Below are 16,127 nucleotides of genomic sequence, written 5' to 3' on the forward strand. Positions count from 1 at the left end.
ATACCAATGTTTAAACCAACAAATAGTAAGGTTTTCTTTGCCTCCACTTGGTATTCGCTGAAATTTTCCCCTGTATTTTTGCCATTTCAGAGAACGCTGAGCTTAAGGGCTATTTAGTATTGATTTGCATATTCAAAGAGGCATAATTCTGGGAGGAGTTGGGGCGGGACAGCAGGCGCGTGTGTCAATTTTCATGCTGACAGGGATTTATATAGCGGAAGAACATGGAAGTTGGCATTCGCACAGATTTATGCATCTGGATTTTTTTGTGCGTACACACATTTTCGCTTTTGTCCGTACGCCATGTTATAGTGTGAATTCAACGCACGGCATTATACATAAGGCCCCAAGCGTATTTATTGTATATTTACCAGTGTAGGAATCTGTCTGTCAACAAAATTTCACACCTCACAATGCTGAAGTTGGTCTAGCTCTGTCTGGCAGGATTAACATTTCTCTGTCCTCCCTTTTCTTGTATGATTGCCTTTCAGCACCTTGTGTAGCTATGCTTAGGTTGTCGTCTCTCAATCTTAGGTCACCTCTGTTGAACTATCTGTGAGTTAGTTGTTGATCCATGTGGAATTAAAAGAGGAGGTTGGCTTGTTTACCATTCTATCTGTGGTCTTGTGGCCACATTCATTTATCCTCAAGTATTTATAGTTTTTTTGTGGATTAAAATCTCTGATGATACATTCTGTGTTTTATGTGGATGTTATTTTTCTGTTGATAAAAGTTGCTTTGGCACACTTGTCATTTAAAAATTGTTCCAGCAAGAGTAATTGCTCTTGCAGATGCCAGTTGTTGGAGCTGTATAGTCTCATATGGCTCAGAGTCATCTACAAATAATATTTCTGTCCAGTGTGAATGCCCGTGTGGATATAAAAGTGGCTTACTTAGGAGAATCATTTGCCACACTGCATTTTGGGTTTTCTCCAGTGTGAACTCTTGTGTGTAACCGAAGGCTGTGTTTGTTAGAGAATCCTCTGCCACATTCCGAACAGCAAAATGGCTTCTCACCCGTGTGAATTCGTAAATGGGTCCGTAGATTGGCTATCTGCAGGAATTGTTTGCCACATTCCGAACAGCAAAATGGCTTCTCTCCCGTGTGAATTCTTGTGTGGGTCTGAAGATGGCTTAATTGTGAGAATTGTTTGCCACATTCCGCACAGCAAAAAGGCTTCTCTCTCGTGTGAATTCTTGTGTGATTCATAAGAGTGCTTACATCCGTAAATCGTTTCTCACATTCAAAGCAGCTATATGGCTTCTCTCCTGTGTGAATCCTGATGTGCTTATTGAAGTTGCCAGATTGTGCAAACCGTTTTCCACATTCAGAACAGCAATATGGTTTCTCTCCGGTGTGAACTCTTGTGTGGGTCCGAAGATGGCCATAGGAGGAGAATCCTTTGCCACATTCGGTACAACAATATGTCTTTGGAGTTGTAGGACTCCATTTACTATCATATTTTGCTTTTTGTTTAACATGTGCCTTCCTTTCTTGGCAGAAAAATAAGTTTGCTGAATTCTTCTTGCGTGTCTCTACTTCAGTCTTGGTTAGTTTCCTGTCATGTAGAGAACTATCCTGCAGAGAGGCTGGCACCAAGCTTTCTGATCCAGATGTCGATTTCCTCATGTCTTCATCATGCAACGTCTCTTGTGATTTACACTTAAGAGAGGCTTGAGATAAGGAGAAGCTGCCAGTGTCTTGTAAACCTACAGAAATATAAATTGTATATTTTAGAATCGAAAGAGACTTAGATACTTTATTAATCCCAAGGGGAAATTCACAAAAACAGGCCATCGCTTTGTGTAAAAGAACTCGTTCTATTTCAAATAAATTCAGACTCCATCAATTCTACGGTCCCAGTACTTTACCCTTGTTGAGAGCAGATTCACATTTTTGCGGCTTCGTTTGATTGCTTTCCCCAGTATCAAAGAAAAACTAAACTTGAAAACTGTGATGAGACACAAAAAAGTAAAAAGAGAGGTAAAAAAATTTGTAGTGATGGGAAAATGAAGCCTTGTGAAGCTTTGAGGCTCTCTTTCTATTTGTGCCAAAAAAGATTCAAAGCTTTGAAGCCTCATCCCCAGTATGAACAGCGACATCTGGTGGTTAACTGAGGTCAAGGCAAACTCTCAAGAGCGTAAGTAAAGCAGCACTCACTGTTTCAGTCTCATGTCACCAGTAAAAGGTCAGAAAAGTCTGTGTTCATTTTATTCTGCTATGGTCTTTGTCCATTTTTATACTAAACTTTTGAATGCCATTTTCTGCTATTAGTCACCATCTATCATAAAAGCTCTCTAAATCTCTCTCTCCTCACAACCCCACATTGCTGAATAAATACGATACATTTTATATAGGGTACCTGTTAATTTAGCATCAGCGATGTCAAACTGACAAAACGCGCTGTGAGGCACTGATGACGTATGAAGCTTCAAACGTCTCGGGTCACAAGACAGCTGCGTTTTGACACAAGTTCCAACACCGCAATTCAACTCGCTACGCTTCAGAATGGCTGACACAAGCTTTGACACTTCGGTATCATTTCCCCATCTCTAAAAAAAAAAAAAATTGTGAGAAATCCCATCATTGCTTTAAAGAAATTGTATAAGAAATGCTTAATCAAATAACATCAACACATAAAATATGACAGTTTTACATGAAACTAGCTGAAATACCCAGCGTTGTCTGGCAGAAAAAATAGTTTTTTTTTTTTTTTTAATCGTTTGAGTAAAATTAAAAAAAAAAAAAAGCAACTTTAAAAATAAATGAACAAACAATGAAGACTCACTAATGTGCTTGTCTTGCGGTCTTGTATGTATGTTATCATCCAGTTGACACTCGGAACCGGCCAACTCTATTTAATTTGAAAAGCAACAGGGGCGCAGTGCTGCTCAAACATAAAGAATGCTAGCAGTCACCTCCAGTTCGCCCTCTGGTGGTCATTCCGAGTGTCCACTGGGTGATAATATGCATACAAGACCGCAAGATCACTTCCCACCCTACCCAGAAGGAGTGTACCGAGTGTCATGAAAATTGCTCCAGCCATTCGGAGGTGATGCTGGAACATACATACATATACACACACACACACATTGAGTTTTTATATATATATATATATATATATATCCCTCAACTTGAAAAGTTTGCTTTCTACATTACTTTCAATTTATCACAGAATTAGACAGAGATTTTTTGGGGGCACTTTGTACCTTAAGAGAAATTAAGACTTTACTGAAGCTGAAGAAAAAACTAAATATTATAAACAACAAACCCTACCTCAACAGACACACACAAGGACTTTTGGCCTGGCTACTGATAAGAGAGCTGCTGCCGTCTAACACCAGGCTTGTAGGTGGGCGTAAGATCTGGGCAGATCTGACCACAGGTTCACCAGTACAGACCTATAACATTTACATAAAGCGTCTTCTGCTTATTGTGTCCACGTGGAGCATGACGCATACTGATAGATGTTTGTCACTGTTCCTCCCAGAGTCCTATGGAATGCGTGACATATTATAACTGCACGGTTGGAATGATTCATCACTAGAGTGTTGGTAACGGAGTAAATCATTTCTGTTGCTGAGTCCCTGTTTGAAAAGTGATGAATATAAACATTAATCGGCATGATGTTAACTTACAGTGGATATAAAAAGTCTACGCACCCCTGTCAAAATCGCAGATTTTGTGTAATAAAAAATGAAACCAATAGAAATCCTGTCAGAACCTATTCCATCTTGATTGCAAAAATGCAATCTAGACAAAGAAGGTGAAAACAAATCAGAAACTGTTGAGTGAAAAAGGAAACAAAAAAAAAAAAAGTAGTTGGTATACACCTGACATCAATTCAAGTGGCTGTGATGGAGCTGAGGTAAAGTTTACCTGTAGGATTATTCGGATAACCTCTTGGTTGCAACATACTCATAAAAGCCATGGTCCGCAAAGAGCTTTTAAACCATGACCGGGATCTCATCATGGGAAATGATCAATCTGGACAGGGGTACAAAAAAGAATCCAAAGCATTAAACATCCCATGGAGCACCGTGAAAAGTCTTCAACAAGTGGAGAAAATATGAATCCACAGTGACTGTACCAAGATGATGGCATCCCTCCAAGACTGATGAGAAGACAAGGAGAAAACTGGTCAGGTAGGCCACCAAGAGGCCTTACAGCAACATTAAAGGAGCTGCAGGATTTCTTGGCCAGTACTGGTTGTTCCCTACACGTGATAACAATCAATTTTCACTAAACAGTTTCTGATTTGTTTTCACTTTCTTTGTATGGATTGCTATTTTGTAATAAAGGTGGAATAAGTTCTGACAGAATTTATCTTGGTTTCATTTTTTCTTTTAACTAGGCGGCTTCGCTCACCAACCCCGCAGCCTGCGCTACACGCCAGCCGCTTCACGTCCCTGCCGCTCGCATATGTGAAATTCACCTTCACCAAACAACAAATCTTTTATTTCTCGTGGATACGCCTCTTCATTAGGATGAAACACTACTTTTCCCTGATGGCGACACGAATTAGACGATCTACAACTCCCGACTTAAAGTTTAAAGCCGAACAATATATTTGATCTCGTTTCCCCAGAGGGGACTGGGTGGTCTCATGGTCTGGATTCCCTACAGATTTTATTTTTTCTCCAGCCGTCTGGAGTTTTTTTGTTTTTTTCTGTCCCCCCTGGCCATTGGACCTTACTCTTATTCGATGTTAATTAATGTTGATTTATTTTGTTTTCTTATTGTGTCTTTTATTTTTCTATTCTTTATTACGTAAAGCACTTTGAGCTACTGTTTGTATGAAAACGTGCTATAGAAATAAATGTTTGTTGTTGTTGTTGTTTTCGCGATTCCATTATTTCACCGAGTAATAATTTCCGTTTGCTTGCGCCAATGCGATCTTTACTATCATTTTTTTGAGACTTACGAATTTTTGTACTTCCATTATCTCTAACCTGCTCTGCATGTGTATCACACCAACGTTTTTGAATTCTTTACGACGTTCTACTTTGTCATCTTCTCTTTGTCTTTTATTTCCGGCCCCGGCTGTGGTTAAATCTCTTGGCACAAAGTCTCATCTCACAGGATGTGAAAGTGTCTCTCTCTGGAAAAAGTCACATCTCGTCCCAGGATTTTTTTTATATAATAGAGAGATATCTTTCACTATTTCAGTATCTCCTTAGGCATTTCAAATTTCCAACAGCCAATATTTCTAAATCTGAAGATCAAATTTTACTTTTAACTGTAACATGCTCCATTTTACACCACTGCTCATTGTTCAAGTCTGCCCAGCGTTCAGATAGCACCTGCTATGGACCCTCACTCGCCATGAGCCGCGACAGTTCGTCATTCTTATTCAAAAGCAATCAAACTTTCCTTATTATATGGAGGCAGGCCAGTTCTTCATTCTTTCCACCTTACTTTTATTAATATTATACCGTAATTGTGCTCCAAACAACAGCTACGATTTTACATTTTGTATTTCAGTAACTTGCCATGATGAGCTCACCAATATGCTGGGCCTCATTTATAAAACTTGGTGTGGGTTAGAGTGTGAATTTACATTGATGCGAAAAACCTGCCGTACACACACATATCTACACAATTCACCCTTCATAAATCCCACTCGCCTTGTGAAAACCCCTCAAACACTGCCCTGAAACATCAAGACCCCCGCCTCCTGCATTCAAGAGTATCAGGATGCTCTCTGCAACTGCAAGATCACACGTGGCATTGTAGCTCCTCTCCTCTGCATTCTGGGGGTCAGCGTCTATCACCTGGCATGTCACATGTAATGACCTGATTGCTGTTACAATGGATACCACAGGCCAAACGAAACACTGAGGGTGCAGCCATTTAACACGCTGACAAGCCAGCCGTCACCAAGTACAGCACCATCACGTCTGCCAAAGCTAGTTTGCCTCAAAATAAACAAATCGTAGCTTGACTCAGGCCAACGGACACAAGATGTTTGACAGTATCGTCTTGGCACCACTGAAGACGTGTGCATGAATGGAAAGTAACTGCTCACGGTTAACAAAGGCAGCTTCATTCTCGCTAGGTGCCCTTTATGCTCCGCTTATGTTAAGAAAACCGGACCCTGCTGCCAATTGCCTTTTGATGTTGGTAACAACATGCCAGCTGTAGTTCTTCACTAGTCAGTTAATGGCTTCCAAGTGCAGCAGGCATTATGGAGTGAAGCCTTGGCCGAGATATTCCTGACCTGCCGGCCAGTTGACCGAGAAGGGACAACTGACAAAAAACCAATAAAAAGTTCTTCAGTGCAAAAATGCAGCAGGGTCTAAAAATACAGCCGGTATATCCTGTTCATTACTTTTCAGGTTTAATGTTTGTCACGTCAGTGCACATTGTAATAGTGGCCCAGTGATATGAATTACACGTGCGAGTCGTCGTTTAGCTGGCTTGGCTGCATTTCCCTACTTGGATCGAAACCTTTCCAGGTTTCTCCAAAATGCTGTGTACGCGTGGGTCCGAGTTGCTGTAAATGTGCCCGTGTTCTCCTGCCAAGCTTCCTTTCATAAATCCTGACGTTTGCATGGGAAGTGGCGTGGAAACATTTTGAGCCTTTTTTTGTGCGTATGCAAGCTTTATAAATGAAGCTTCTGGGCGAAAATATAGGAAAATGCTAAATATGAGAATGTTAACTTGGGAGTCTACTTTATTTCCTTTACGCATTAAAAAATTGTTGCAGTGCTTTGAATTGAAAATACTAGAGAAACTTTAATGATTACATTAGAACAATAGAATAATCAAGACAAGAACAAAGCTCACCAGTCCAATCCACTTCTTTCTTCAAAAAAAAGTCGAGTTTTGAAAGTCCCTAACGTCTTACTGTCTACCACACTACTTGGTCGCTTATTCCAAGTGTCTACTGTCCTCTGTTTAAAGGAAAAACTTCCTAATGTTTGTGTGAAATTTACCCTTAACAAGTTTCCAACTGTGCCCCCTTGTTCTTGATGAGCTCATTTTAAAATACAAGTCTCGATCCATTGTACTAATTCCCTTCATAATTTTAAACACTTCAATCATGTCACCTCTTAATCTTCTTTTGCTTAAACTCTAAAGGCTCAGCTCTTTTAATCTTTCCTCATAATTCAACCCCTGTAGACCTGGAATCAGCCTAGTCGCTCTTCTCTGGACCTTTTCTAGCTGGTATGTCCTTTTTGTAGCCTGGAGACCAAAACTGCACCCAGTACTCCAGATGAGGCCTCACCAGTGTGTTATAAAGGTTGAGCAGAACCTCCTGTGACTTGTACTCCACACATCAAGGCGCTATATAACCTGACATTCTGTTAGCCTTCTTAATGGCTTCTGAACACTGCCTGGAAGTTGACAGCTTAGAGTCCACTATGACTCCTAAATCCTTCTCATAAGGTGTACTCTCGATTTTTACGACCGCCCATTGTGTATTCAAACCTAAAATTTTTACTTCCTATGTGTAATACTTTACGTTTACTGACATTAAATTTCATCTGCTACAAATCTGCCCAAGCCTGTATGCTCTCCAAGTCCTTCTGTAATGATATAACAGATTCCAAATTATCTGCTAGTCCACCTATCTTGGTATCATCTGTGAACTTAACAAGCTTGTTACTTATATTCCTATTTAAATCATTCATATTTATTAAAAATAGCAATGGCCCTAGCACTGACCCCTGCTGGTCACCACTCTTAACATCGGCCAGTTCTGATGAGGTTCCTCGCACCATCACCCTCTGCTTCCTGTGTCTGAGCCAATTCTGTACACACCTACAAACATCACCCTGAACTCCCACTTCTCTTAGTTTCATGCCCAACCTCTCATGTGGCACCTTATCAAATGCTTTCTGCATTACATGCTTCTTGCATGCTTGCAGTTAAAACCTCCTCCGAGTCGTTCTGCACGCCCCCCCATCTGACCACCCTCACAATGGCATCTTTACTAGCACTTCTCGAGATCCACACTGCCAATTTTAGTGTTGTAAGGGCATAAAAAGCAAAGAATTCCATGGAGATAAACAATTCGTTCAGTTCAAGAGTTTTAACTTGATAGCACAGAGTTCGCTGATCACAGCAAGCCCGCATTTCAATAAAATGGAGCAGTCATCACGTTAATCACATTCACCAATAGCGTTAGGCTGACTTTTTTGTTGTTGTTGTTGTATTTTAATCTTAGCACCTACCTTCTCCAGAAAGACTTGTTGATATTTCCATGGATTTTTTCATTGACTTCCTATGGACAGCATAGGCCGTGGACTCTAATCCAGGATCCTCTTTAGTAGGAGAAAAAGCCTGAAAGTCAGACTCTGGTTTAAGGTCGTCTTCTTCCTTTATGCCCTTTGCAGTTTCATTTTTCTGCATGTTGGTGTTGTGAGAAGTTAGCGTGGAGTCTTTTTTGAACTCAAGTGCCTCCTTATCACAATCCTCCACTTTAATGCTGCCACACTCCTGTTGAAGGTGTGCAGAGTCCCACTCACAGTCCTCTTTTTTAATAGCCTTGTTTCTTTTATCTGCACTGTTCATGGAAAGTGAACCCCTGTGCCGTGTTACATTCTTCTCTCCCTCTTTATCACACGTCTCTTCTTTGGCTCCTTCCTCACATTTATATCCCACATCTAGAGGTTCCTGGACAGCTGGGTAAACTTCCTCCATGGTGTACAGCTGGTAATGGCAGCTTCTTTTTTTATCTGTAGGCAGACCAGAGTAGAATTCAGATAAAGCCGTAACTGACGTCATATAGAAATGTGACAGTTTAGAAAATTCAATGGTGTTTTGTTTTTTTAATTTGAGTTTTTGAAAAGTTAAAAATGTATAAGGTGTATTTTATTTTAAATAATTTAACTTTCCCTACAAATCTCCTTTAAGAGTACCATAGTTCAGCATAATCAGTCCTGGGAGCTCTGTCGTTTCACGCACACAGACCTGGCAACGAATGGTGCGTCCATGCTTTTTGCAAATGTACCCAAAAATAAGACCTGATGAATCAAACAAGAGTAACAGTGACATCTTATATTAGATCAAACATGACCACCACCTCCCAAATACAGTCGTGTGAAAAAGAATTTTCAATTCTAAGGTTTTAGATATCAAGACATAATAAAAAATCATCTGGTCCTTAGCAGGTCCTAAAATGAGGTAAATACAACCTCAGCCGAACATCAACACCTGACACATCACGCAGTATCATTACAGGGGGAGTCCAAATGGTGTGAACACCAACGGTACTGCTATCTATATACATATATATATATATATATTATGTGCCACATATGGTACACGTGTTGAACATGATGGCGAACAGGTTGAGACATTCCTGTAAAGCATCTTACACATATGAAGTATATTTTGTGAATAAATTTGTTTTTGCCATTCAAATGTTAACACAATTTTGACTCATCCTGTACAGGGTGGTCCAGATCTAATTATGCAATTTTCATTACACTATAACTTAAGTTTATTACATAGAGAATTCACAAAAAACTTATTTTTGTTGCCGATAGATGGCAGCACCTGCCCTGCATTCCAAAATGGCGGGGAGACGGTTGTCAGTCGAACAGCGGGTGGGATGTGTTCGTCTTTTCACAATTGCATAATTAGATCTGGAACGCCCTGTATTTATTTAACATAAACTAAGCCAAAATGCAGAAGCAGTGTGTGACAAATGAAGTCCACCCTTACTGCTTCCATAGGAATTAAGTGGGTAAGTGGCAGCCCGGTGCTGCTCATCAAATGCACTTGATTAATTGATCATCAGGAAGCGTGACAACCACAATAAAAGCAGAAGTTCTGGCAGTTTGCTGGTCTGGAGCATTCAGCTGTGTGTTAACACCATGCCAAGGAGACATCAAAGCAGGGATCTTAAAGAAACAGTTGTTACTACCCATCAGTCTGAGAAGGGTTATAAGGCCATTTCCAAACAACTTGAAGTCCATCACTCTACATTGAGAAAGATTATTCACAAGTGGAAAACATTCAAGGCAGTTTCCAGTCTTCCCAGGAGTGGACGTCCCAGCAAATGCACTCCTGTTAGACTGTGCAATGCACAGAAAAACTGCAAAAAAAAAACCAAGAGATCCATCTCGGACTCTGTAGGCCTCAGTTGGCATGTTAGATGTTAAAGTTCATGACAGAATAATTAGGAGAAGACTGAACAAGTATGGCTTGTTTCGAAGGGTGGCCAGGAGAGAGCCTCTTCTCTCTTAAAAGAACATGGCAGCACAGCTTAGGTTTACAAAGCTGCATCTGAACAAACCACCAGACTTGTGGAACAACGTCCTGTAGACAGACGAGACCAAAGTGGAGATGTCTGGCTATAATGCAGAGCACCACGTCAAATGTGCCAATTGGTGCCACGGCCCACCTGCCAAGTTGTTTGCCTGCCTATCGTAAAGTCATCCCTGATGGAGGATCGCAGGAATCGTGGGAAAGAGGGGTCCTTTCATCGGAGCAATGTTTCAGCCGTGGAATGGCCAAATGGGGAGGCAGCTTGATGGATGAGGTCTCCAGGACTCTAAAAATATCCAAATCTTATTATGTGATATCATCTACTGTTAAATTCTGCTCCATTACTTCTTTTTTTTTTTTTTATTTATTAATTTTATTACAATCAATACATAGCAATCAAGTTTTACAAAAAAAAATTATGTTAAGAACAGATCGATCCCCACCCTGAGAGAGAGCAAGCCAAACGGTGTAAAATTTAAGGCTTGTAGAAATACCTAAATTAATAAATTCTCTGTGCTTTATAAACTTATTTTAAAATATTACTGATTAGATCCTGCCATGTTTTGAAAAAAGTCTGCACAGATCCTCTAACTGAGTATTTGATTTTTCCAATTTCAAATAATATAACACATCGGTTTCCCACTGACTTAAAGAGGAGAGTTTGGGTTCTTCCAGTTTATCAGAATAAGTCTGCGTGCCAACAGTGTAGTGAATGCAATCACAATTTGTTTGTCCTTCTCCACTTTAAGCCCTCTGGAAGAACCCCAAACACAGCTGTTAATGGGTTAGGAGGGATTGTGAGTCCAAGACTGTCTGAGAGGTAATTAAAAATTTTTGTCCAGAATAATGTTAATTTGGAGCAGGCCCAGAACATGTGACCTAGTGAGGCTGGAACTTGGTTGCAACGTTCGCAGGTTGGATCATGCCCTGGAAACATTTTGGAGAGTTTTAGTCGAGACAGATGTGATGATATATAATTTTGAGTTGTATAATTGTATGCTTTGCATATGGAGCTTGAGTGAATTCTCTGCATTGCTACTTTCCAGTCCTTTTCTGATATATTAATTGAGAGGTCATTTTCCCAGTGTCCTCTTGGATCTTTGAAAGGAAGGGATTGTAAAATGATTTTATATATTGTAGAGATGGAGTCTAATTCCTCAAAATTGAGCAATATTTTTCCAGCGTGGATGAGGGTGCAAGATGAGGAAAATCTGGAAGGTTCTGTTTAACAAAGTTCCTGATTTGAAGATAGTGAAAGAAATGTGTAGCTGGAATGTTAAATTTGGAATGTAATTGTTCATAGGATGCAAAGACGTTGTCTATATAAAGATCTCTAAGCAAGTTAATTCCAAATTTTTCCAGATATTAAAACTGCATATGTTTGTGAAGGTTGAAAGAGGTGGTTCTCTTGCAGGGTGCCACAGAAAGAAGCTTCTCCGTCTTAAAATGCTTTCTACATTGGTTCCAGATTCTAAGTGAGTGGAGCACAATTGGGTTATTAGTGTATTGCCGATAACGTGTGTTTATTGGAGCAGAGCAGGAATACAAAGAAGTACTGCAGGATTTTACTTCTATTGTGGTCCAAGCCTGTGTATGTTCTTCTATTTGTGTCCAGGTTCTTATCGACTGTATATTTGCTGCCCAGTAATAAAACTGGAAGTTAGGTAGAGCCATGCCGCCTTCTGCCTTTTGTCTTTGTAGGGTCGCTCTTTTGATGCGTGGATGTTTAGAATTCCAAATAAATGAGGTTATTGTTGAATCTAATTGCTTAAAGAACGATTTATTAATGTATATTGGTATGTTTTGAAATAAAAAAAGGAGCTTAGGAAGAATATTCATCTTAACAGTGTTAATTCTTCCAGCTAGTGTGAGATGAAGGGTTGACCATCTATGCAAGTCTTGTTTAATTTTTTCCATGCAGACGACGAAATTTTGTTGATAAAGAGCTTTATGTTTACTTGTGATGTTTACCCGGGTATTTAAACTGTTCTGCAATGATAAAAGGTAGGGTGTCTAATCTAATATTATATGCTTGCGAATTCACGGAAAGAGTACACTTTTATTCAGATTAATTCTGAGACCAGAGAGCTTTTGAAATTCTGTGAGTGCTGCTAAGACTGCAGGCACAGAATTTTCTGGGTCCGATATATACAGTACCATGTCATCTGCATATAATGAGATTTTCTGTTCTAGTCCTTCTCTGCTAATCCCCTTTATCTGATCAGTATTTCGACAATGTATTGCCAGTGGTTCAATGGCAATTGCAAACAGCAGCGGTGACAAAGGGCATCCTTGTCTTGAAATTCTGCTCCGTACTTCTAAAATTTTTATTTTTATGCTGTATTGAGGATTTGTTCTGTTCTGTGTATTGTATTGTATTGCTCCCCTTCTTTTGACACCCACTGCATGCCCAACCTACCTGGAAAGGGGTCTCTCTTTGAACTGCCTTTCCCAAGGTTTCTTCCCTTTATTCCCTACAAGTTTTTTTTTTTTGGGGGGGAAATTTTTTCCTTGTCTTCTCAGAGAGTCGAGGCTGGGGGGCTGTCAAGAGGCAGGGCCTGTTAAAGCCCATTGCGGCACTTCCTGTGTGATTTTGGGCTATACAAAAATAAATTGTATTGTATGGTGAAAACTAAACCCAGCATATCAGCACAAACACCACACGCCAACTGCCAAGCACAGTGATGGAGGGCTGATGATTTGGGCTTGTTTTGTAGCCAAAGGACCTGAGCACCATGCAGTGATTGAGTCGACCGTGAACTCCTCTGTATACCAAAAATATTCTGGAGTCACATGTGAGGCCATCTGTAAAACACCTCAAAGCTTGGCCGAAATCGGGTCATGTCACAGGACAACAATCCCAAGCAAATCTACAACTGAGTGGCGGAAAAAGAAAAGAATCGAGGTGCTGCAGTGGCCCAGTCACAATCCAGACCTCCACCCGATTGAAATGCTCTGGCGGGACCCTCCGAGAGCGGTGCATTAACAAATGGACTGAAGTAACACTGTAGAGAAGAGAGGGCCAAAACTCCTCCACAACAACGTGAGAGACCGAGAACGTCAGGCAGAAAACAATGACTTCACGTTACTGCTGCTAAAGGAGCTTCTACTGGCTATTGAGTCCTGGGCTGTGCTTAGTGTTTCACACACGGCTTCTCCATTTCTGTTAAATAAAGAATGACATGGTGGAGTCTGTGGTGTGTTGTGCTACACCTGAGGTCAGATTGAAATCATTTTAGAACTTGCTAAGGACCAGATAATAATAATAATAATAATATGTCCTAGGGTGTATGTCCTATTATTATGTCCTAGGTTTTACACATGACTCTACGTCAAACACATTTCACTAGAGCTACAATAGCTTTTAATATTTAACTTTAGCTTATTGGCTTCCAAAAATACATTATTTTGTGTAGCCTGATAAACTGTAGAAAATCCACAGCGGAAGAGCCATTTGTATGGGGTTTTTATTAAAGTGTTGTTTAAAGTAAATACAATACACAATGCAAGGTCTTCTTTAGCCCCCTATAACAGGGTGGAGGGCCCCAGTGGCCGCAGGTTTTCATTACAGACGTCATTCTTTACCAGCTATTAATACTAATGGAACTGGTTATGTTGTCTTGATTTTTATTTTATATATACATTTCATTTATTTTCTCTAGCCAGCAGCCAAATAATAATGAAATGCAAGTTGAGCCAACAGATGCACAGGTTAACTTCAATCCCATTTACAGCTCATATATGTCTCAATAAAATAGTTAAAAAGCAAAAATGAAGGTCTGAGAGAGAGAGAGAGATTAGAGAGATTAACTGTGGTGTGCAAATCATTTGAATGACTTGATCTTCGAGTTTCTCAGATGACTGGTGTGTCCGAACGAGAGCACAAACAAGTCCTACTAATTCACTGACAGCTCAGTACGAGATTGGCTGGAGTGGGGATGGCGGTTTGATGCCTCTGAGTTAGCTGGTTATCTGTTGGCTTGCTTTGCATGTCTTTTATTGTTTTGCAGCAGGTTAAAGAAAACAAAAACGAGAGAATTAAAATTACGGCCAAAATAACAACCAACAAATAATAAATAAATAGTAACAACTGACGGTTAATTGGTTACTGATTAAGACTGTGGCTGGAACAAAACCCTGCAAACACTGCACGCCATCCTGGGTCTGAGTTTGACACCCCTGCCTACACGATGTTTAAGGAACGTCCCTGATGCGCTGATGTTGTAAAGTAAAGTACGTTCAGAGTCACTGTTCAGATGCAAGGTAGAAGGGCATACAGTTTTCTGAACTTATATAAGAACATCTATGGCATGCAAACAGTAATGAAAAAAGCAACTTAAAGAAACATACAGTAAATAAGAGAGCTCAAAACTGAAACACCAAAGTTCTTTTTTTGTGTTCATTCATCCATCCATCCATTATCCAACCCGCTATATCCCAACTACAGGGTCACGGGAGTCTGCTGGAGCCAATCCCAGCCAACACAGGGCACAAGGCAGGAAACAAACCCCAGGCAGGGTGCCAGCCCACCGCAGTGAGTGCATTCATTTAGGCCTTATTATGAATGAACTGTTTTGACTCCAAAATTTTAAAATGGGCGATTTCGATTGTGTAATCTGTACGTGTCATATTCAGTTCTTGAACCTTGCCACTCAGTAGCTTTGGAAACCTCAAACATAAGCAGCTACACTGCATTTAAACAGAAGAGGAGAAACTGTCATGTCATTTTCTAACAAGTTCAATCCAGACCAGGGCCGCACGTGGTGGGAGAGATACTGTAGGTTAGAGCCCATCCATCCCAACTACCATAAGACGCAAGGTAGGAATAAACCTTTGATGGAGCGCCAGCCCATCACAGCGTCAATTCACACACACACACATGCGGGCCAATTTAGTTCACCTAACTTGCATGTCTTTGGACTGTGGGAGGAAACCCAGGCAGACGCGGGGAGAACATGCAAAGTCCACACAGGGAGGACCCGGGATGTGCTCTGGCAACAGCACTACCACTGCGCCATCGTGCCACCCAGGAGAAACTGTAACAAAGTTAAATCTAAGGGGTTTGATGTGTTTGGAGGTAAGCAGTTACTGTTAGGTCTAATGTAAATAAATACCCTGCTGTTTCTTTTATTATTGTTTAGTCACGACACAGCTGCAGCAGTTATTTTTTGTAAGATGTTTTTCATGCTGCTGCTGTAGTTTAGGCCAGTGGTTCTTAAACTGTGGGGCGGGTCACCTTACGGGGGCGCTAAGTAACAAAAAGGGGGGGGGGCGCAAAGATGTGAAAAAAAGAAAACAAGAATTGAAAACATAAAAAATACATCTATTGAAACCAAAACAAATGAATTTAAACTACATTCTGATACTAGAAAAATAAATATAGAGTTAGAGAAATGTCGATAAAAGTTAAGTAGGTATAATAAAATATGCATCTATGATATATCATTAATTAAAAAAAGAATAAATTGGTATTAGTGAGCTCCTTTCAAAAAAAAAAAACGTTAGGGGGGTGCGATTTAAACTGTTATGAAAACTCGGGTCGCAAATACGTAAAGGTTGCGAAACGCTGGTTTAGGCAGTCGACTGTTTCCATCCCCTTAATAACTGTGTCACTTAAAGCCTTTTAAAAATCAGCTGAACTGTGCCATTTATTAAAGTTGCTGCATATGATATGGATACGTGACTTTATAGTCGAGTGTACTGTCAACCACGTAGCAGAATGAAATCCTTATTTGGATCCCTCAAACAAGTGACAAAATTACTGAGGCAGGCTAGAATTTGTAATAGTCAAAACACTGAGATAGTCATTTAAATTGGTTTAAAAAGGGTTATCGATAGAGAGCCTCGATGGCATATCAGATTTCATTTTTTGATAAAACCACGCCTCAAGAATCTTTAAAAAAAA

The 16,127-nt window shown here is 40.2% G+C and overlaps 1 protein-coding gene across 1 annotated transcript in view; it reads right to left on the reverse strand.

Annotated features, from left to right (window-relative positions):
* Nucleotides 1–306: 306 nt before the first annotated feature.
* The window catches only part of LOC120534651 (zinc finger protein 721-like), a 51,800-nt gene continuing 35,979 nt past the window's right edge, over nt 307–16,127 (reverse strand). The window contains exons 5-6 of the mRNA XM_039762242.1: nt 8,182–8,685; nt 307–1,710 (exon numbers count right to left, since the gene is read on the reverse strand). Coding sequence (XP_039618176.1) covers nt 890–1,710; nt 8,182–8,685 — 1,325 coding nt within the window. The 3' untranslated portion in view covers nt 307–889. The remainder of the gene's footprint in view (nt 1,711–8,181; nt 8,686–16,127) is intronic.

The sequence above is a fragment of the Polypterus senegalus genome, chromosome 8, assembly GCF_016835505.1.
Source record: "Polypterus senegalus isolate Bchr_013 chromosome 8, ASM1683550v1, whole genome shotgun sequence".
NCBI lineage: Eukaryota > Metazoa > Chordata > Cladistia > Polypteriformes > Polypteridae > Polypterus > Polypterus senegalus.